We start from the raw sequence: 23,898 nt of genomic DNA, 5'->3' as shown, positions 1-23,898 counted from the left end.
GCGATCGTCACCATGGCTCGAAAAAAAAAGGAACCGATGGTGCCTTGCGTTGGCGGATGGCATTATCGAATGCGTATTTGTAGTATTAGCTCTCATATGAAGCTCTATCGATCTTCATAAACGAGTTTGACATCATATCACATCATTGTGTGCCGTGTCGATTTATGATTTCTGCTAGAATATCCCAGTCAATGGCATTTGAGCGGAGATCCATGCTCTCCTCATTAGAGGTTGTCCTTATAAAAGAAAGAGTCTAATGAAAATGTTATCTCGTAAATCATTTTATCATTTTGTTTGAACTAAACTTGACAAACCCTGTGCAATCAAGGACTTTGCAAACGAGCCCTCGGAAAATCGAACGGCATGGAATAACAAACATGTACAACGCAGCGTCACACAAATCGAGCTGCGCTGCAGCAGCTCTCGTAGGGTAGGTGTACAGGTATTTGCCACACTAAGGAAAACTAGTGATCTTGGATCGATCAAAAGATTTTCGAAAACTGTCAATATGTTTAAGCCTATTTGCACCATCAAACAGCATATAATCTCGGGTGACGAATACCGATGAATTTACCCTATAGGAGATAAGAAAAATCCGATTGAAAGCCATCGTCATCCTGTAGAACTGTGCAAAGGCATCGACTGGATCTCCTTATCTCCGTATTGCTCGGCGAAATGAAGGAAAGGGAAACGAGAAACACTTGCAGAACCGTTCGAGCAGAAGCCTATGGGTCGATCCTGGCGAGTACGATTACATACCTGCCATCGAAGTGCCTTACTGATAGCGCTCTCGCAAGCCATGCCAACCATCGAAACCAGTTCCCAGGCCGTGTCGTAGGAGATCTTCTCGAGTCCATACGCGGTGTGCCCACAGTTCACAGAGTCAGTTGTGCTGCAGCACTTGAACCGTTAACATGTTTCGAATTTTGAAGTACAGTGATACCGCATCTCTTCGGGTATTTTCCCGATCCAAACATGTGAGTGGAACTATTAATTGGGAAATATTCCCAAATTAGTTTGGAAGTGGTGTTGTTTTCGTGGTGATAGTGACTTTTTCATTTTGGTAAACATGTGATGAAGGATTCATTGACTTGGGACGTTTGAATACTTCAGGACATGCTGAACGCCACGTAGGCAGTTACTCACTGATTACGAATCCTGAGAACATAAGCAAAGTTATTATAGGTCAATTATTTAAGAACAGCAAGCAATCATCTCGTGATTGCAGTCCACGTGTTTCCAAGAAATCTAACAATCCATAAATCGTACTTTCGCAGACGGGCACAGTGATAGCGATTCGTCGCGAAGATCAATCAGTATGGGAACGACGAGCCTCCTTCAGTCCGGCAGGCGTAAAGAAGCTTATCAAACAGGGCGTAAAGGTGATAGTTCAGCCGTCCAACCGTCGGGCCTATCCGATGCAGGTGAGTTAAGTCAGAAACTATAAGCACGATTATTCTCAAGGTGTCATGTGGTCGGACTTGCGGGGGATCTGCTCGCGCCTGTTGATAAGTGTTTGGCTAATTGTATCAGTTCAAGTGTTCAACATTACTGTGGCGAGCGATAAGGCAGAATAATATGTTTTCTTCTTCCACGTTCCGCCATCACCGCCCCGAGGGCCAATAAAAGTGTCTGGGACGACAATACTGTTGGTTGTTGTTGTTGTTGTTATGTCATATGAAGGAAGAGCCATGGAAGCATTGCCTCCTGATAGGAGCATGATTTTTTTTTCTTATTAAAAGCAGCACTTGATGCGCAAAACAAGTTCACGTGTTTGCAAATTATTTCCATGCTCGCCAAGGCTACTCAGTAGAACCTGTTCACACACTTGCACTGCAGGACTCGAAAATGCAGAGCAATAGGCGTGAATGGAATGCATGTAGATTGGGAACATGAATTAAGTGTACAGTATTTTAACCAGTTGTAATTGAAAAAAGTTGTTCGAAATCTTGATCACTAAAGTTATTTCACAAATTTCACAAAAAATATCATTTTTATCATTGTTGGGTTGATTGACATAAAAGATTAAAGATCTAAGGAAAATGTCAAATTTTGTTCTTCGAACTTCTGAACCTTAGCAAAATTTGATTTCTCTAGATCTAATGAATTGCTTGATGTTATTAGTTAGATCTTACAAATGCTAAATATGATATTCCAATGATCTTTCAGGAGTAAATTTTAGATATCATTTCCAGATATTTTATCTCTTATATCTATCAAGTCAATATAACTATTAGCTAGCCATATAAAAATTGAATATTACTTAGCTCTTTCAATCTACTTGGGATGTGACCTGAATTTCTCTCGATATAAGTATACATTTTTTTAGATAATGTTCTCGCAAGTATCTTTGCAAATATTCCCACTCAAATAACGGATAAGGTACAGTGGGGTAAGTGGATCATTTGTCCATATTAAGCATAAATTCTTGAATATATTCTCACGTCCACACTGATACCACTGCAAAACTAGCACTACACGTGCACTAATACAAGCAAACTTGTTAGCCGCAAAATCAATTAATTTCAAAATTGTTTTCTGTCAAGCAAAAATCTATTATAACTCTGCCTAAAATCGAATAGTATTAGTTTTTTCAACACATACTAAAAATTTCAGTTCTAATTGACTGAATCACAATGAAAACAAATTATACATAAATACAGATATATTGGACATGGTACACTTTCCCAAGCTTTTTAACGGGATGGGGTAAGAGGATCAAGTATTATCATTATATCGTCCCCTTAATGCTACAACTAGAGAACTCGACCTATAGATTTTAGAGTTCAATTTGTCGAAACATAAATCTTGATTGAATCTGCCAGATATTCACAGATCATAGGCGTGTGATTCGAAGTAAACAAGTCAAAGATTACGTTTCAATCATATTACCTGTGATAATGTGAAACGGTCAAACTTTCAATGTTGAATAGTTCGAAGTTTGGATTTTTGAGTTATCTAGTTGTACCATCAAGGGGACGATATATTGGTAGACCGTTTACGCGAATTTGAAATAGTTTTAATATCCTCAAATGTTGTTTCCCTTTGACTTTTTCTATTCCCAGCTAAAATTTGTCAAATTGACCACATAAAATTTTAATTATCCACCCAAAAGTTTTTTACAGTCTTTCTGGTATGAAAAATAAAAAAAATAAATATTGTAAAATCCAAACTAAATATTTTTAGGTTTAGCTCAATTGAGAGGTTATTATTGTACGTTATTATTATTTTGAGTGCTCCTAATATCGATTAATCGGAACAAAAAAAATCGATTCAAAATCGCCCATCGCTCACTCTAAAAAAGTCTGCTTCTCAGTTTACCCGGGTAGAAGAGAATCGGAAATGAATATCAATTAAATATTAGAATATTTAGAATATTTGAATGTTAACATTTGTTTGTTTGAAATAAGAGTTACAATAACAAAAATAATAAATCAGGTAATATGGCAAAGAAGCTGAAAAAAACTCGTTTTGCTAAAAAACCAAAAACATAGTGAAGCTTTGTGCATAACTCTAGGCGGAAGTTGCAGAAAAATGTTAAGAAGGGATTTTGACAATGCCATTGAAGGAAATTTAATCATAAAAATCAGAGAGAGAGAGAGAGAGAGAGAGAGAGAGAGAGAGAGAGAGAGAGAGAGAGAGAGAGAGAGAGAGAGAGAGAGAGAGAGAGAGAGAGAGAGAGAGAGAGAGAGAGAGAGAGAGAGAGAGAGAGAGAGAGAGAGAGAGAGAGAGAGAGAGAGAGAGAGAGAGAGAGAGAGAGAGAGAGAGAGAGAGAGAGAGAGAGAGAGAGAGAGAGAGAGAGAGAGAGAGAGAGAGAGAGAGAGAGAGAGAGAGAGAGAGAGAGAGAGAGAGAGAGAGAGAGAGAGAGAGAGAGAGAGAGAGAGAGAGAGAGAGAGAGAGAGAGAGAGAGAGAGAGAGAGAGAGAGACAACGTTATTTTGAACTGCAAGATAATTCCAGCTTGCCAGCAACAATCAAGGCAGGCTTCGAGAAAATCGGTAGTTTCCTTTTGTTGTGCACCTTCGTTCTTTCCTGACAAACATGAAAAAAGGGCCACAGTTTTCTATGCACTAAATATTCATTTTCATTGGAAAAAGTAGAACGATGCGTTTTTCAATGCTTTATGTTCAATCAGATTAAATGGTGCTCACGAGACATTACTTGCGTTATGTGCATGAATTGATTTTCATTCGATTTTTATCACTTTTGAAGAAATACAAAAATGTGTTTTAATCAGTTACGCACTTTTTTCATGTTAGTCCAATGTTTGAGATCTGGGCTCACAGTGACAGTTCGTGACAGCGGAATCTCGGCTCACTATGACGTACAGAAATTTTGTATTGGTTTCTCCCTCCCAGGTTTTTATAACATAACGTGTTATAATTTTGACTGTTTAGTAGATAAAATAACAAAAAGTATAACACAATTAAACACAAAAAAATATAATTTAAACAAAAAAGTATCTTACAATGTTTCAAATGGAATAACATTTTAATTCATTCTGTTGTTTTCCGTAATTGCATTACAACAAAATTTGTTGTTTTCTTTACATAAATAATAGCGCAATTGAGTTATAATTCCCCCCATAAACTTAAGAACTCATAACAAAAATGAAACAAAATTTGTTATGTGTAGCGAATCTTGATATAATTGTGATACATTTTTGTTGTAATCCACTGATATGGCTTTATTTAAAGGTGCTCATTTGCAGTGCTGTGAAAAACTCAAACTCCCATTTCTCACGCTTGAGATTTTTCATGCTTGAGTTGTCAATCATTGCCTCGTATTTCCACATTATACTCGCACACGGCAATGATGTTTTCTTATTAGTCTGGTAGAATAACAGTAATCCTTTTTAACGTAACCACAACATTCGGGTTTCACGATTTTTTGACGGGTTTAATTAATGAAACATTTTTGATGGTTTGATTGTGATTGAGTGCATCAAAATCTCAAGCATGAGTTTCGAGAAGCAGATGTCTAATGAGTTTGCTCTCACGGGAGAGCTCACTGATTGAGATTTGAGTGTAAGTCTATCAACACTACACATTTGCACTACAGAACATTCACAAATGTGTACAACAAGTGTGCTGTTCAGATGGTGCTTGTACCTAGTACACGATGTTCCTGCTCATAGATTAAAAGGTGAATTGAAGGAGGCTTCCATTCCATTTGTAGTAGTTGTCTTGCTTTTTCTGAATCTTTGAAAGATTACAATAATAAAAACATAAGCTTTTGAAAATTCCCGAACTTGGCAACATCCCAGATTTGTCGAAATTAAATTCACGTCTTGTTGCCGAAACCGTATTATGTGGCAAGTACAATGTTACTTTATGCTCAGGAAAGCCAAGCAAATTCCCATTACGAAAAGATCCTAAACGGTCTGGAAATCGAACTCAGACATATTCAGGATGACTTCGCTTTGTAGCCATGGACGTTATCATTAGGTAAAGGAAGGCTCCTTAAAATATCTAGGAATGGATTGCATGCATTCAAAACAAAAGAATGTTTTGTTGACTTGGCATAGGCATAGCGTCTGGAACAAAGAATGTAATGAAGCTTTGGGAACTTGTTTCCTGCATTATTTTATTCGTCGAAACATTCAACTAGGAATTACTCTAGAGCCACATTTAGGTATTCTTCTAGAAAGTCATCGTTTTGTTGACGAATAGATTCTCATGCACATTTTCAACGTGGGGAAATAAATACTCACCCGTCAGTTTGTATGGCAGTCTAGTAGAAGCACGCACCTTGCATTCAATGCACAATCCAACAGTGTGCGTTACATGTGTGTTACTTAACCAACATAAGTTAGCTACGACGCAAATGTGGTGTCAAAATTATTTAGGTGTGAGTCTACTGGAAGGCAAAATCCTCAATAATAGTTACTATAACGATATATTAGAGAACATTTCTTGGGATACCTTGAAGAGATCGTCTTGGAACCACTAGTATATTATGTTTACAATTAGTATAATCGAATTCATTCTGAATCAAAACCAGCCACTTCTAGATTAATTTTTCTTCATAAAGCTTTGAAGGTTCCTCCAGGAGGACTCTTAACTCCTCAACTGCTTTCTGGAAGAATGCGTGGAGGTAATTCTGGAGGAGTCTTCCTACGAATCTCCAGAGCTCGTATGTAAAGTACTGGGAATCATATGAAAAAATCTGACAGAAATCCACAGATATTGGATCAACATTTTTTGAAGGATTCCTAGTATTTGAAGTATTTGAAATTAGTCTAAAAAAATCATGGTTGAGCTTCTGAAAAAAAAATCACAGGGCGACTTCAGCATGGAGCTTGTGTACAATTTTGTATACAAAAGTATTTTATGTAAAATTAAAATAAATGTAACATAAATTTACAATTTCTAATATTTACGTTAGGATCAGATGGAAGAATTTTCAGAGGACTACTTGGAGAAAAATGTGGTGGAATCGCTAGGGAATCCAATCTCTAGCGTAGCGGTTTTTATATCGTGCTCTGCGAAGTTCATCCGCGACAGTTTTGAAAATTTATATCAATACCTCGAAATAGCTCAATTTTTTGTTTGATTGATCGAATTTTCATTGTCTTTTTTTCTATTTTACTGTTCTTGAAAATTAAGAGGTGGTTTTGATTCTTCCTCACCATGTGATGTTTTTGACGTTATGGTGATGACACACACTGTATCTCGATCATTATTAAATTTTCAAGTAACTCGGATATTTTTACGAAAACGTAATGTTTTGGGCTAAGATTTTGTAATTAAAAATTCAAAATACTCTGTCAGGGAAATTTTTTCCATGCATTTAGTTTGGAACTATTATTCCAACCAAATGTGCTTCTTTCTACATGATTATGTACTTCACTAGGGTGATTCAAAAAAAAATGTTCGAAATCCAATCTGTTATACATTCTTTGCAAATCCCTTTTGAGCTAATTTTGTTTGGGATTTTTGTAGATGTTCGCAGGCTTTCAATCCCATATAAAGCTGAATACTACTGAACAAACTCATGAATATCTCTTCTCCTATCCGTCGGAGTGAATTGCTCTTCATTTCAGCTTTTTTTTATTATGGTTTGAAGAATGTTTTCCCACTATGGGATGATAAGTTGGTAATTACATTACAGTACTAACGTGTTTGAAACATTTTCCAATATTTCTCCATAGTAATTTTCATATAAATCTTCATCGTTTTTGGGCCACCTTTAAATCACCTCCTAGAAAGCGGAAAAAAATACAGAATACTATTTTTATAAATAAATTAAAAACCAAATTTAGTAGGTACTATACCATTTAACTCCACTAGAGTTTGTTTCATTTGACAGATACGCGTATTTCGACCTCAACTGTATAAAAATTGTAATTAGTTTGTAAAAATTGTATATGTGTAAAAATTGTATTTAGTTTCTTAATTGAACCCAGAATTATATCGTATGTTTTAAAGAATACAGTGGGATTCCGTTTTTGGCATGCTCCGTTTTTGGCATGCTCCATTTTTGGCACCTCCCGATTTTGGCAACAAAATGGATCCGTTTTTGGCAACATTTTTGAATACCATTAAAATTTGTAATTTTTTGTAAATATTATCGTGTCTGTTGCTTTATTTATCTGAATGGCAGGTCAACTACACACCGATTACATTCCAGATCTTCATTTTCGTTGATATTCCCCCAAATCTCATTAACTACTAAGGGCTCCCGTACGCGCTTATTTACTTCAGGATGGTCATTTGTCATGCATTCGCAACGTTTCATAAGGCCATTCATCTCCACCACAATCTCAACTAAAGATCAATCTCTTAGGCATTCCTATTAAGTGTCCAGCCCACTTGGGCAATATAGCAGCAATATTCTTAGCAAGATGCTTCGGAACCTTAGCGTTTTCCTGTAGATTACTTACGAGCACCTGAAGAATCCTATCAGGTTCTTGAGGGTTCATAACATGGATATATGTAAATATATGTTTTATATGTTTATATGTTTAGCTAAATAAAAACTCACTTCAAGTAAAAATAATAAAAGTTGTATGTGTATTCTACAAAATTACGAGTTGCATTTATGGATCATGAGATGTAGTTGTTTATGTTTGGTCTTTTGCCTGCAGTCAATCATTCATTATGAAATGCTTTACTTTATCAGAAACATTAATTAGGAATGTATTCTAAACTTACCGAATTTTGTAAAATTTTACGCTAAAGCCTAAAGTTGAACTGATTTTTGATGTTTTTCAATACCCAGGGCTTTTGATTTGTACTTAAAAACGTCTTTGTATGAATACAGTAACACATTTAATTTTTTTCGTATTCTTACACAGTTTTAGGAAAATGTTCAGTTCTTGTATAAAAGCCACTTTTGCGATTATTAATTTTACATGGCCCACTCATACAAATAGTGTACATAATACTTCTAAAAATCATTAAAGACGTTGAGGTGTAAAAAGCATGGATGTAGACCGTTTGCCACAATTAACATTTCGGCGCTATAGATCCATAGCATAGTACAATATTACGGAAAACTGCTTCGAAGTAAACCGTTCAGAAGTCTTTATGCCATATGGTTCTATAAGGATGATGTAATAACATTCTAATTATGTTTTTAAAACCAGTAGTTGAAAAATAAAATTTAAAATAAGGGTTCCGATTTTGGCACGGTTTCGTTTTTGGCAACTGAAAATTTCGACTTTGTTGCCAAAAACGGAATCCCACTGTACTAATGAACAAAACTAACAATAATTTCAATTCTCAAAGGTTATCTAATTTTTGAAGCTTTATAAGAGTAACATTCGTAAAGATTTAGCTGTTGGGTATACCGGTAATAATGTTTATTTAATTAGTTTTAGTATTGTTTCCACGTAAACCCAGGCCGAAATCAACCAAAAATGTGTGGGCCTTCCTTAGCCAGGTGTTAACGTCCACGGCTACAAAGAAAAGCCATGTCTTGGTTCGATTTCCGACCGGTCCAGGATCTCCTCATAATGGGCATTAGAGTATCATCGTATCTGCCACACGATAAACGAATGCAAAAAGGGAAATTTTGGCAAAGCAAGCACTAGGCTTGGAAGTGCTCTTAGAAGCTGAGAATTAGACATTATCTCAGAAGGGAAATAATGCCAAGCAGAAGAAGAAGATTGCAAGAGAAAAAATAGCACAAGAGGAATCCGACTAAGAAATTTCCGAACGTCTCAGTATTAAATACATCCAAGGATTTTGTACGCCATTTCTTAAAAATGTCGAGAGGTACCTGCTATTGAACTAGACAGAAATCTTACAAGCAATTCTCCAGGAGTGTTCCTATGATCGCTTTAGAAGTCCGGCAATAATCATATAAGAATAAGATAATAATCTGCACGAAGTTTTCAGAAGTCTTACTTAAATTACACCACGTGAAATTAGCGGTTCAGAAACATCTTTTTAGATTTCTCTTGTTGTTCTAGAATTCAATACTTATCCCCCAAATATATTTTTTCTCAAATATACACAGTTTCCGAGAAGCACCCTAAGGTTCTCCAACATACTGAACGCGTTAAAAATTGCCAGTTTTATGGAAAGTAGCACATTATCCCAATGCTACATGGAACTCAACACATTGATCGATAAAGACAAAAACTTATAATAATATTACTTATTCATATTTTTTCTGGTATCTCTATTGACGGATATCATGCAAATACTAAACCACGATAATCCTCTTCATCCCTTCAAACGATTATCGTTCATCGATAATGATCCATTTATCAGGGATTACTGCTCAACTTTCGTCGTACAAATTTCACCTTTTGAAGCACCTTATCGCAGAGAACAACTCACTTATCAGCTACTTCGAGGTGCTTGTCAACGCCTAACGACCAGGCCCATTTTCCCAAAAAGAAAAAGATAAGCATACTTACCTATTACTACGCGTTTTTTTTTCTTTCAAACAATCAGACAGATGAATGGTTGTATCCTAGCCGTAAGAAGAAGGAATGTCGAGACCGATGGCGATAAGAGCAGACCACTCTTCACTTTATTGCCCTTGACAGTTGCAGTACTTGGACCATTAAGAAATCGCATGCTTGAGTTTGTTTTTTCCTTCTTCTCTGTCATTGACACAGTGGAAAATTTTTGCCTATCTCGGAATCTCACGTGGTTCTTCTTCTTCTGTCGGGTGTGGGATCACTGCGTCCATTTTTTAGGACTATTGTGATATACCCTATTACTCTATGTACACAATGTTTTCCAGTAGCAAATGTGCCTCCGGAATACTTTGCGCATTTGACTGAACTTTGAACCATCTGCCATTGATGGGCAGAAGTCCTAGGTTGCAGTGTTGTAGTTCCCCCAATCTGGCGTGATCAGCCTAATAAAGCTAACCACCTCCCTGGGGGATGCGTTCCAAATATCAGCTGGCTGTAAGTAGTGCTTGCCAAATATTTTGAACCTACGATGGATGTGTGCACTGCAAGAGCAGAGAAGGTGTTGTGAGGTTTCGTCCGTCTCGTCACAGAAACGGCAATTTGTGTTTTGGACGACACCGATCTTGTATAAGTGGTATCTGCTTGGGCAGTGACCAGTTATTAGACCGATGTATGTTCTGAGATCCCTTTTGTTGAGACCTATAAGTTTTTGTGTTTGTGTCGTGTTTATTGTTACGAACCTTTTGGACTGATTCGCATTGGAAACTGTATTCCAATTTGATTGAATTTGATCGAACAACCAGTTGTTCAATTCCGTGTTTAGTGCAGAGTTTGAAATGCCAAGGAATGGCTCTGGACCAATGAACATATTGGTTGATCCATTCCTTGCTAGCTGATCGGCAATTTCGTTACCCTCTAGACCCGTATGTCCTGGGATCCAATATAGTTTAACTCGATTGCGTTCAGCTAGGGATTTCAGTGCAAGAATGCATTCCCACACAAGTTTTGAGTTGCAAGTGAAAGCCTTCAAAGATTGAAGCGCTGCTTGACTATCAGAGAAAATACATATGGTGGCATGTCTGTAATTTCTTTTCAGACACAGCTGCGCACATTCCTTGATTGCATAGACTTCTGCTTGAAATACTGTAGGCCACTGTCCAAGAGAGACAGAGATTTTGGTTTTCGGTCCGTATACTCCAGACCCTGTCAAATTATTCATTTTTGAACCATCTGTGTAGAATTTAATAGATCCCGGTGAAATGGTGGGTCCACCTCCTTCCCATTCCTCACGAGAAGGAAAGACCACCGTGAATGGCGAGTCATAGTTTACCACTTTTTCCATCCAGTCACTACATTTTTCAACAATAGGATTTATCGAAAATTCGTTTAATATACTGAGGTGACCTGTTAAGTCCCCTGACAGTAGGACTGTTGATCGTTTTAGCCGAAGAGCACTTTTCTCAGCATCCAGCTTTATGAATTGATCCAGCCGGGGCAGATTGAGTATAGCATCTAGGGCAAACGAGGGGGTACTACGAACTGCACCGGTTATGGCAATACAGGCAGTACGTTGAATTTTGTTCAGCTTAGCTCTAGCCGTAGCTTCCTTTGTCTTAGGCCACCAAACAAGGGACGCATAGGTTATTCTAGGCCGAACGATTGTTTTATAGATCCACATGATCATACTGGGTTTTAGACCCCATGTTTTACCACAGGTCTTTGAGCAAACCCAGAGTGAATTGAGACCTTTATTTATGATTGTTTGAAGATGGGTGTTCCAATTTAGTTTTGCGTCAAGTGTGATGCCAAGATACTTGACCTCATTTGAGTAAACTAATTGTATTTGGTTCAAGAAAAGAGGGTGGAGTTGTACCTTTCGTCTTTTTGTGAACGGTACAATTGTTGTTTTTGAAGGGTTTATTCCTAGTTTCTCTTTTTGACACCAGGAGAGTGTGTGATTGAGAGCAATTTGCATCCTTGATGAAATAACGCTGTCAAATTTGCCTCGTACAATAATGACTACGTCATCTGCGTATCCAACAACTTCAAAACCCCTTCTTTCTAAGCAATCTAGCAGTTCGTCCACCACTAATGACCACAATAAGGGAGATAGTACTCCCCCTTGAGGGCATCCCCTTGTAGCCATTACAGTAATGCGCGAATCACTCAGCTCAGATGAGATCTGTCGATTTGCTAGCATAGCATGTACCCAGGTTGCAATGCATGGGTCGAAGTTTCTCCTCAACATTGCCGAACCTATAGACGAATAAGAAGCGTTATCGAACGCGCCCTCAATATCAAGAAATGCTATAAGAGCGATTTCTTTTGCATTAAAGGTTTTCTCGATCTTGTTCACTAGCGTGTGCAGTGCTGAGACCGTTGATTTTCCGCTTTGATAAGCAAATTGGGATTTAGAAAGAGGCATAGTTTTCATAAATTTAGAATCTATATACTCGCATAATACCTTCTCCATGATTTTAAGCATTACCGAGGATAGGCTTATCGGTCGGAATGCTTTAGGGTTGGTTTTGTCCTTTTTTCCTGCTTTTGGAATAAAGACAACTCGAACTTGACGCCAATCATTTGGAATGTGTCCCAGAACTAAACTTGCCTTAAAAATCTCTACCATGTGTGGAATCAGTGTCTCTTCCTCTTTTTGGATAAGCGCTGGGAAGATTCCATCCATGCCAGCAGATTTGAATGGCTCGAAAGATCTCACTGCCCTAACAACCCTATCGCGAGTAAAAGCTTCTTTGGCAACCTTTATTGCGTCCCTTTTTGCTCCTGAGTCCCCTGATAGGAACCCGTGTGGAACTGAGACGTCAAGTCTGGCACCTTCAGCATTTAGACTCGTTTGTGGGATTGAATCAGGAAAGTGAACTCTTAGCATTTCACTCAGTGTTTCACGAGGTTCCACAGTGAGTGAACCGTCAGTCCTTTGAAGACTTCCCAAACCATTGGAGTGATCCTTCGAAAGAGTTTTATGAAGTCGAGCAGCTACGGGAGTTTTCTCAATGCTTTCACACATGAGAACCCATGATTTCCGTTTTGCTCGTCTCATTTCTTTGTTATACTCTGTCAGAGCCTTTCGGTATAGACTCCAATCAGAAGTGCGTTTGGCTCGGTTGAATTCCTTCCGAGCAGTTTTCCTGAGTTTATCAAGGTTGAAGTTCCACCATGGAACATCTCTGTTCGAACTAACTGTTTTGATCGGACAGCTCTCTTGATAAGCATTTAGAATTTTGTTTTTAATAGAATCCGAAGCTGCTTCTAACTGTATAATTGTCTGAATATTCGGCTCTATTATATAGTCTTCAGAACGGAGAATAGCTGAGTAGGTTTCCCAATCAGTTTTCTTGGGATCTTTAAACGACTTTTGAATCATTAGACCCCCTTCCCACTCGAAGACTATATGTTTATGGTCTGACATAGATATTTCATTAGAAACATGCCAGTTTTTTATTTTATCCGAGATGGATTGACTGCATAAAGTCAGATCAAGGACTTCTTGTCGTAAGATGTTTTCAAATGTAGGCTTATCACCGACATTGCATATGTCAATATTTTTGGAGGAAAGAAACTGCAAAAGATGCTCACCTCTGATATTTGTGTTTGTGCTTCCCCATACAAGGTGATGAGCATTGGCGTCACAACCGATGACGAAGGGGATGTTGTGTTTTTGACTGTAAGAGACAAGAGCAGCCATCTCTGGAGGAGGAATGTCTTCTGCGTCGCCAGGGAAATACGCCGAAACCATAATGATCTCAGTACTGCCCCTAGCAGTAGAAACCTCCATCCTGACCGCTACGATGTCCCTTTTGATGAATTCTGTAATTGGAAAACATTTAGTATCATTGCGTATTAGAATAGCTGCTCTGGGAGAGAGCTGGCTGTCATCATATACCAACCTACACGAGTTTAGTTGAATACCTTGTATTCGAGTTTTGTTGACCCATGGCTCTTGAATCAGTGCCACGGAAAGGTGTTCTTTTGTGAATCTCCTGCAAAGCACATCTGTTGCGCACTGAGCATGATGGAGATTCACTTGGAGGATTTTAATCATTGCTGAGGCGTTCCGCATTTTCCGGACGTTTGCCGTCCTTCTTTGGATGTTGCGGATCATCAACTTTTGATTTTGGGGGATGTCTTAGATTTTGGTTTTTGTCCTTTCCCTTACCTAGGCCTGCTGGCTTATCCCCTGTGGTCAATTTTACACTTTTGACATTTCCACTGCCCTTATTGGGAGCCATTGAGGTGACACCACTTGGGCCAGGAAGTGAGGTCAAATATGCATCTTTTCCATCAGAGGAAGACAAGCTAGTCTGTATGGTGGGAGTTGGTTGTGGGATGCTTCTAGAGGCCTCCTCAGATTTCTCTTGGGTCGGCTGTCCAGTTGGATTGTCATTGGAGTTTGGGGTTGTGCTCTTTACTTTCCTCAACTGTATTTCTCCAAAGCGGAAGTTGAGGATGAACTTGGATTGAATGAGTTTTTCCATGGACGGTCCATCTACATTAAAGACCCACACCACATGCTTGTTGTTAGGAGTGAGCCGTTGCATGACACGCCAGTTGTTGGTTATCAGATCGTTCTGACTCTCGATGAGAGCTTTGATACGATCATCGGTGTATTGTGCGCTTTGAGGGAAGAAGGCTCGAATCAGTTCTGGACGTTGAATCTTATCCTCATCCATTGCAACCACCTCAACGCCTTCCAGGGGATTTAATGCAGGTGTTATCTCCTTTACCCATTCCGCAGTCTCCTGATCCTTACAAATAAGAACCATATGGCCAGACTTGTAGATAAGGTTAGAGAACTTGGGCTTCATTGTCGCGTTCCGTTGTTGTTCAACCCGAAGCAGCAGTGCCTCCTGGAGAACGTCCAGCTGAGTCGTTGAAAGTTGGGTCGTGGGGAAGTCTTTTGGGATTATTCCGACTCTCCTGCGACTGGTAATTTCACCGTAGCTTAGACTAGTCTGTTTTTTATCTTCTGGTGGGGGTTTGTTGATCGTCGAGGCTGTTGAGCTGTTGGTTTCCTGTTGCCCAACGCGCTTTCTCGGATTCAGGTGTTGTTTCATCCGTTTCTGCTTATGTTCTTCTTCAGCATTTGTAGACTTGTCAAGGTCCTGCCGAGTGCGTTTCGAAGGAGTTGACACCATAGTCTCACCCCCCGTGATTCTGGATAGGGCCTCAGGGCGGCTTAAGCCACTTTGTCGGAGTGCTTCTAGCTGCTTCCTTTGGCTCCGAGTGATCTTTTTGGTGCCAGTAGGTTTTTGTTTGTTCGCGTCATCTGTTGGATGTTGATCGGTCTTCCCATCAATAGGACCCGAGGTGACGTTCGATCCTGTGATTGATGGCTGCGATCCTGACAAGTTTATTGTGACTGTAATTCCATCCTCTTCGTCGTCCATTGGTTCAACCGAAGGATGGAGTCCTGGGTCGTTCGGGAGTGTCAGAGGGAGGTCGGTTTCCATGTTTTCATGCGAACTACTGAGAAGCTCATCTTCGGTCAGTCCAAGCTTACCAAAAGCATTCTCTGTTTCCGTTTCGTCCGACTGGGAGAGGCAGTCGTCACCTTTTTCGAACTGAGGGAGGCAGTCGACACCTTTTATTTTGGTTTGATTATTTGCACTCATTTTTTGGTCCCACGAGTCGCTGGGGAAAGACGGTCCGCTGCATCATTGCCCCGCCCTAATGCAGTAAGAGCTACATACTGGAGAGTTCGCCCTGGTGCTCTCCAGGCTCCGTTAGCGATTGAGCATATTTTAAACCCCCTCAACCATTCATCCATCAGCACGGGTCGCATCACACCTTGGGATTGGGGTTACCTGATTAGTAGATTTTTACTACAGGATCAGGCAATCCGTAGTGTTATTCTTAGCCAGTTGAGACAACCACTACCGACACTACACGGCTATCTAGGCTGCTTGGGAAAGAAGATAACATTGAATATTAACTTCTATGAACGACCAAGCAGCCATCACGTGGTTCCAATTTGGCGCAAATTCTCTCGATTGGACGAAGGATGGGAGAAAAACATTTACCTACCGAGGTTCACTTCCTTCGTCTGTATGGTATGAGTGGTGTGTTTTTGAGTTGACTGATATGAAAGGATCACGAGGGAAGCTTATATCTAAGATAATGAACGGTGAAGGTGAAAGTTGCGGAATGAAGCGGATAAGAATATACTTTGCATGACACATTATCAACAAGGCTGATAACCGACTTTCACAGATTGCGGAAATCAAAGCTAGAGATTCACAGAGATTTCATTCTGATTGCAGGCTTATCTCAATGCTGGCGCCACTGTCCAGGAAGATATCAGCGAGGCGTCCGTTATCTTCGGCGTTAAGCAGGTTCCCGTGGACGCACTTATCCCGCAGAAGACCTACTGCTTCTTCTCGCATACCATCAAGGCACAGGAGTCCAATATGCCGCTCCTGGATGCCTGTTTGGAGAAGAACATCCGCCTCGTCGACTACGAGAAGCTGATGGACCGAAACGGGCAGCGATTGGTTGCCTTCGGAAAATACGCCGGAGTTGCCGGAATGGTGAACATTCTGCATGGACTTGGCCTGCGCTTGTTGGCGCTGGGTCATCACACTCCTTTCATGGTAATACTTTGTAGATAATTAAATATTAGAACCTTTGAATACATTATCGATTTTCCTATTCGAGCACGTTGGACCAGCGCACAACTACCGCAATTCTTCTATGGCTCGTCAAGCTGTTCGTGATTGTGGTTACGAGATCGCGCTTGGCATGATGCCCAAATCAATCGGACCGTTGACCTTCATCTTCACTGGATCTGGCAACGTTTCGCAAGGAGCACAGGAAGTTTTCCAAGAACTGCCCATCGAATACGTTCCACCGGAAAGCTTACGCAAGGTCGCAGAGCATGGCAGCCAGAACAAGCTGTACGCTTGCGAAATCAGCCGATCCGATCATCTGGAACGACGAGACGGCGGAGGGTTCGACCCCGTTGAGTACGATCAGTACCCAGAGCGATACATTTCAACCTTCAGTACAAACATTGCACCCTACGCTTCGGTGATCGTGAACGGCATCTACTGGGCAGTTGGTGCTCCAAAGCTCATCACCATTCCAGATGCCAAGAACCTGCTCAGACCTGCAAATACTCCATGGCTACCGACAAGTCGGGGAGCTCCGGCACTGCCACACCGCATGCTGGCCATCTGTGATATCTCCGCTGATCCGGGCGGTTCCATAGAGTTCATGAACGAGTGCACTACCATCGATAATCCATTCTGTTTGTACGACGCCGATCGCAATAAGGATCAGAAGAGCTTCAAGGGACCCGGCGTCCTAGTCTGCTCGATTGACAACATGCCCACTCAGCTCCCAAGAGAAGCCACCGACTTCTTCGGAGACCTACTTTACCCGTACGCTTTGGATATATTGCAGAGTGACGCATCGAAGCCCCTATCAGAGCACAACTTCTGCCAACCCGTTGAAGGAGCCATCATCTGCAGCAATGGAAAGCTCACTCCCGGCTATGAATACATCAACGAACTGCGCGAGGCAAACTACCGATCGCGCCATAAGACGGAAGGATCGTCCCTCGGTAAAAAGCGAGTCTTGGTCTTGGGAGCTGGCTTTGTGTCGGCCCCTTTGGTGGAATACCTTCATCGTGAGTCTAACGTCAGTATCAAAGTAGGATCCCAGATCAAGGAAGAAGCCGATCGACTAGCCCATCGCTACCAGGGAATCGAGTCAGTCTACATTAACGTTGAAGATGAAAGTACCAATCTTCAGAACTTGTGCGAGGAAAGTGATGTCGTGGTGTCACTTTTGCCTTACTCGTTACATGGACTGATTGCGAAGCATTGCGTTGCTGGTAGAACTCATTTGGTAACCGCCAGTTATTTGAATGACGAAATCAAGGCATTGGATGAAAGTGCCAAGGAAGCTGGAGTGACTCTGATGAACGAAGTTGGTTTGGATCCTGGTATCGATCACTTGTTAGCCCTGGAATGCATACAGGAAGTACAAGAAAAGGGAGGTCTAGTTGAATCCTTCGTGAGCTTCTGCGGAGGATTACCCGCACCAGAGCATTCGGATAACCCTCTCCGATACAAATTCTCGTGGTCACCTCGAGGTGTTCTGCTGAACACGCTTTCTGCCGCCAAGTACCTCAGCAAAGGACAAGTTGTTGAAATTTCCGGAGGTGGTGACCTGATGACGGCACCTCGTGACTTGAACTTCCTTCCTGGCTTCGCGCTGGAAGGCTTCCCCAATCGTGACTCCACCAAGTACCAAGACTTGTACGGTCTCGCCGGAGTCCATACTCTCATTCGAGGAACTATCCGCTACAAGGGCTTCTCGGACAGTATCAAACCAATGCAGCTGCTAGGACTGATTGATCCCAACCCCCATCCAATGCTGCATCCCCATGGACCAGAAATCACCTGGAGACAACTTATCATCAACTTCCTCGGACTGCAGGATGCCGACATGTTCTACGAAAACTTGAAGCACAGATTGGCCGAACGGGTGGGCAATACAGATGGCATTGAACAGCTAGGATTACTGGAGGACATCAAGGTCGTCAAAATGGGAACTCCTTTGGATACGCTGAGTCATTATCTGTCCGGAAAGCTTGCTTTTGGTAAGGTATTTGAATTTCAACTCTAATTCATTAAAGCTAATCGAACATTTCTTCAATCAGGTCCAACGGAACGCGATTTGGTGGTCCTAAGGCATGACGTGGGCATTCGCTGGAACGACGGTCGACGGGAGCACCGAGGAATCAATTTTGTAGCATACGGTCAACCTTCCATCAACGGAGGACACTCGGCAATGGCAGTAACGGTCGGATTCCCGGCTGCGATTGCGGCGAAGATGATTTTGGATGGTAAGGATCAACGATTCTTGTTGTAAAAATTCATAAATAACCATGTTCGATTATCATTTTCAGGTGAAATTCAACAGCGCGGCGTTGTACTGCCCTTCACATCGGATATCTACCGAACGATGCTGGCACGGTTGGAAAATGAAGGACTGGTTGCACATACGACGTCCAAATTTCTTTGAATTGGATGAATGAATATGGAATATCTCAGTATCGGTAACCCGTTTGGGTCATTGTTGTTCCCGGAATGATGATGAGTGGAAAGAAGTATGCATGCAAATGTATGTAATTGTAAATAAGTAAGTTGAATCTTTGAGATGAATAAAGAGTTATAAGATGGAACAGGTTATGCTCAGTTATTACTGTTACATGTAGTTCGGGTTCAGGTTAGGTGCGTGTGTTTCCAATTGAACTCGAGAACAAAGTACATAAGTAATAAGCGCATGTACATACCCAACGTGTTAGATGTTCGTTTGGGAAGGCTGCTTTGGCTTAGCAAATTCTTGTTTTAAAGAAGTAATATCTGTCTCAAAAAAAGTAATCACGATTTTCTCAAATTTCATAATTTGCATAGATTTTATTTGTTTGTGATTTTATTTCAAATCGCTGCACATAAAAGATACTTGTAAATTTCAATTTTCACTAAGAAAAGTATTCATTTCTTGTCTAATCCAACAATCAAAAAAATTCTTCAAAAATTCTCCCAAAGAACTCACGAGAAATACCCCTTGTAATTCTTAAATGAAAATTTCAGGTATTCAATCATGTGCTTTTAAACTTTCCTCTGAGAATTCATATTGGTATGAATTATTTCCAAACTTGTTTAGTGCTTCCTTCAAGAGTTCATTATCAGTTTATACTAAGTTCCACCTAAGATTCGCATCGAAAATCATTCCCGGGATTTGTAGTCATTATTCTATAGATTTTTTCTGAAATTTTTCTAGGTTTTCTAATCTTACCAGAAAATTTCTCAAAGATTCTCTGTCAAATTGCTTAAAAATTCTTTCAAAGAATCCCACCAAAGAATGCTTCATAAACTATTTTAAACAAATTCCAATTTTTATTTAAAAAACATCAGTTTGTTTAGGATTTTCTGGAACTACTTCAAATTTTCTCCAAGATATATTATAAAAAATGCTAGCAGTATCAACTTTGTCTTCAAGATCACCAAACAAGTATTCTTTCCACAAATTTATCAGTGAGTTCGATAACAGTTTTACCAACTTTGTCTTTAAGATTCTTTTTAAAGTTTCTCTTTAGATTCCTTCAACAGATCTATCCAAAAATCTCCAAAAATTATCCAAAACTTCCGGCAATATAAAAAAAAGATTCTTCCAGGTGTTGCTCTAAGGATTCGCCTTTATGTTCCACAAGATTTTCACAAGCAGTTACACAAGAATTAATTTGGCAAATGTTCTTAATGACTTTTTTTTGGAGAAATTATCCGCATAACTATCTGCATTTTTTGACAGAAAATTTTCTTCTTCATATTTCACTTCAAAAAAAATGTCTCGAGAAATTCCTGATGATATATCTCACATAAGAGCTTGAGTGCTCGTTTTTTTCGTATTTTGTAAAAGACAATGATTGGCAGTAAAACAGATGGATTTTTTACTGAAGGTATTTGTATCTAATGTCTAATGTTACGTCCTAACTGGGACAAAGCCTGCACCGCAGTGTTCTTATGAGCACTTCCACAGTTATTAACTGATAGCTTTCTTTTCCGATTGACCATTTTTGCATGTGTATATCGTGTGGCAAGTACGAAGATATTCTATGCCCTGGGAATCGAGAAAATTTCCTTTACGAAAAGATCCTCGACCAGCGGGATTCGAACCCATTTGTAGATGCTTATCTCAAAAATGTTGGAAGTATTTTTTAAATAATATTTTAAAGTCTTATGGTAAAATTCGTAATGTAAGATTTTACAGAATTTTAATCGTGGAGGAATTTTTTGCAATAGCAGGGTGGCCACAAAATATTCATTTTGAAATTCCCGCTTTTTTCCCGGTACAAATTTTATTATTTTCCCGGTGTTTTATTGAGGGGCTCAAACTGAAAAAAAAATCTACTTCAAGCTTTTCAATGGCATTTTAAGGAAATTTTTACGACCAATCGGAAAAATAATATTATTTGTAGAAGATTGGCTTGTTTTTGGCTTCCACACAATTAGTATAAAATGGAAAATAACTGAAAAAAACTTAAGTCTTTTTTCTCAAAACTAGGTTTCTGTCACTTATACCCTCATTTAGCTCAATTGTGCTATTCTATTCTTGGCACTTTTAATTCACTTTGACAGGGTTTTGTTTTAAAAGTTACCAAGCCCATGTTCCATGTTTACCAACAACTAGTTGTCCCGGCATACCTTGCATTGTCCAGTACCCAGTCAACATTTTGGTTGGTATAACTTTTGTTATATATCATTCTATATGAACTAATTGAATCGTATAGAATGCATGAAAAGACTATATACCTACCAAAGTGGAGGCTATATGCGTACTTGGCATGACTTTTTCAGACTTTCTGTGATCAAATATACGATGCCACAAAATTTGGATGAAAAAAAAAAAAGATTCCATCGAGTCTCGAACACGGGACCTTTGGATCAGGAATCGGGCACCTTACCACTATCCCACTAAGGGTTACATATCAGACGGGTGATTATTTGCCAATATTAATACATGTTTCATGTACAGCGACACATACTTTGTTGTTCTTTAAGGCCCATCGTCATCAGATACAAAGTTTGGGTGGTAATTTTTGCTAAGTTAGTGCGATTTTATACGATGCTTTCTGGATTGATATATGATCTGTCAGTTTAAATAACATAACGCGATTCTATTTTCCACTATTTACGAAATGTTTTGTTGTCAACACAGATGGTCGTTTATGAATCGTATTGGGGATTTAAATACAACTTGTATTAACATTGATAACGCTTTGTCTGGCATCTTGTGCGATTCTGATTTTGGACGCATGCATATGTGATTTTAGATGCACATTCTTATACGATACGTGGTTCACTGGGTAGGCCGTACAGCAGGCGTTCAAAAAAAAACCCTAAATTTGTGTCAAATTTATAGTATTCGTTTTCTCAACTTTCTCGGAGGATTTTGAGAAATATTATTCCACACGAAAACGTCCAACCCCTTGAGGAAAACAAAAGTGAAAGAATTGTTTAAATCGATCGTCTTGTACTCAAGCCAATTCGTGACATAAAAACACCATTCCATTTTCATTTATATAGATATGCCTGTTTTGTGCATCTTACTACAATGTTTAAAAGTATTTCAATACATAATCTTTTTTTTTATCTTCATAGAAATGAAGAGTTTAAGGTAAGGATCAAATAAAGCAAACAAAGCCAACGGTGTTGAATCATGTATCTCGACTTGTTTATACAACTTTTGGTCAATTAAGTAATGAATGACACATTAGAAGCTCTTATGAATGATTTTCAAGAACATTTGGATTTATTGATTTATTTAAAGCAACTAAAAAAAATTTTTGAGTGCTTAAACTGTCTGAAAGTAGTTTTCAAACTCTGATTCAAAACTTCGAGTCAGATAAGTTAGAGAAAAATCAAGTCAATAGTAAGAGGAAAAAAAATCATAAAAACCCAAGTAACACAACTTGTCATATAACTGTTTGAAATGCACGTTTTATACATGTTCGATTGTTATTTTCTAGTATTACTGACTTAATATCGTTCGCTTGTATAGCTCAAACAGCGCAAAAAATGGCGGCTTATATAACATCTTACTTATGCCCCGTAGTCAAAACAGAGCACGTATAATTATGTTCAATGGACGATTTATAGACGTATTTTTAACATAATAGAAGTATCGACTGAATCTCAAACAGCAGTTAGTTATATTAAGGAATCCTGTAAGCAATACATGCTAACAAAAGATGTGAATTTGGCAGCTACTTTCATTTGTTGTAATCAAGCTGATTTCAAGCAATATAACTTGCAAAGCCCATTTATATGACAGCAAGGTGTATCAGTTGCAATGTAGCTGTTTGCTAGTGATTGTACTTGCAGAAAGCATTTATATAACAAAACTTCTTATCATCAAGTTCAATAACGTGGAAATCAAAATAGATTGTACACATAAATAAAAAAAACATTTCTGGTTATACTTAGCCATCTTTTCCCAAAAAGTTATTTCTAAGTAATGATGTCGATGATTTTTTATTATTTGGTTTTATTATTTAAGAATGCATTATTTTCATTAATATGAGTCATGTTTCCAATGCGGTTCAAGATATACGGTGCAGTTTTTAATTTGACTCTCAGAAAAATCATGCGCCTTTGATGTAATGAAATAATGGAATACAAAATTATTGAAATTGCAGTTTTTTGTCAGACTAGTTTTGACTCACAAAAAAAAACAATATGGCACAAAGCTTATAGTGCTGTTTGAAAATGTTTGGAATACGTATGAAATATGAATTAGTATTACATTTCAATAACTGGATATCGAATCGGTCATATTAATTTCATATGATAATGTTTCTAATTTACAAAAAAAACACATCTGGATCACATAACCTAATGGAATTCAGATCCCTTATCTAAAGTTTGGAGTTTATCTTCTTAGCTATCATAGTTGCATATTTTTAATCGGTACTTTGATGTGCATTTTTTCTGATTCAACAAATCTTGCTTCAATAGTGGTCTCTGCGCTCGTGTACATACACGTTACATGTCACCAACACTACTTAAAGAGTGCTGGTGGAAAATATAAACAAAGATCAGCTGTTCCCAGCAAAATCAAACGGCGGTATTTTTCATCAACAAATTTGCGCACGTGTTCGTGACACCGTTCGGCGAGAGCTCAATTAAGATGTTGACATTACGTTCAATATATGTCTTGATGACAGCTTAACAACAGGTATGCGAAAACTCTTATAATATACGTTATTAAAACATCTTAAGAGCAAGTTCAAAAAATATTCTCGAATAAGCTATTATTTTGTTTTTGCGATAGTCATTATAACATCCAATTAACTTAATTATAGCTTCTTTTTCAAAACCAAATAAAACGTCAAAATATTATTTGTTTGTAAACAATGCAGTAATAATGATGGAGGTAAACAACACAAAAGCTTCCATTTCATCAAAAAAATATTCTTCGATTTTAAACCAA

General features: G+C 38.9%; 1 protein-coding gene across 1 annotated transcript; it reads left to right on the top strand.

Annotated features, from left to right (window-relative positions):
- The first annotated feature begins 709 nt into the window (after positions 1–709).
- On the top strand, positions 710–19,087 carry LOC5565118 (alpha-aminoadipic semialdehyde synthase, mitochondrial). Its single transcript, XM_001649414.3, has 6 exons — positions 710–977; positions 1,278–1,424; positions 16,158–16,487; positions 16,552–18,502; positions 18,563–18,748; positions 18,812–19,087. Exons 1-6 carry the CDS (start codon positions 915–917, stop codon positions 18,925–18,927), a joined length of 2,793 nt encoding a protein of 930 aa, XP_001649464.1. The 5' UTR covers positions 710–914; the 3' UTR covers positions 18,928–19,087.
- Positions 19,088–23,898: the final 4,811 nt, after the last annotated feature.

Source organism: Aedes aegypti, chromosome 2, assembly GCF_002204515.2.
Source record: "Aedes aegypti strain LVP_AGWG chromosome 2, AaegL5.0 Primary Assembly, whole genome shotgun sequence".
NCBI classification, from domain to species: domain Eukaryota; kingdom Metazoa; phylum Arthropoda; class Insecta; order Diptera; family Culicidae; genus Aedes; species Aedes aegypti.
The sequence above is the reverse complement of the archived record's forward strand: the minus strand, read 5'-3'. Positions and strand labels throughout refer to the sequence as shown.

Excerpts from the sequence above, each read along its gene's own strand:
- LOC5565118 (XM_001649414.3), top strand. The coding sequence starts at position 915 with ATGTTTCGAATTTTGAAGTACAGTGATACCGCATCTCTTCGGGTATTT. Across the intron at positions 16,488-16,551 it reads GTCATCACACTCCTTTCATG|CACGTTGGACCAGCGCACAA; the intron begins GTAATACTTTGT and ends TTCCTATTCGAG. Across the intron at positions 18,503-18,562 it reads GTCCGGAAAGCTTGCTTTTG|GTCCAACGGAACGCGATTTG; the intron begins GTAAGGTATTTG and ends TTCTTCAATCAG.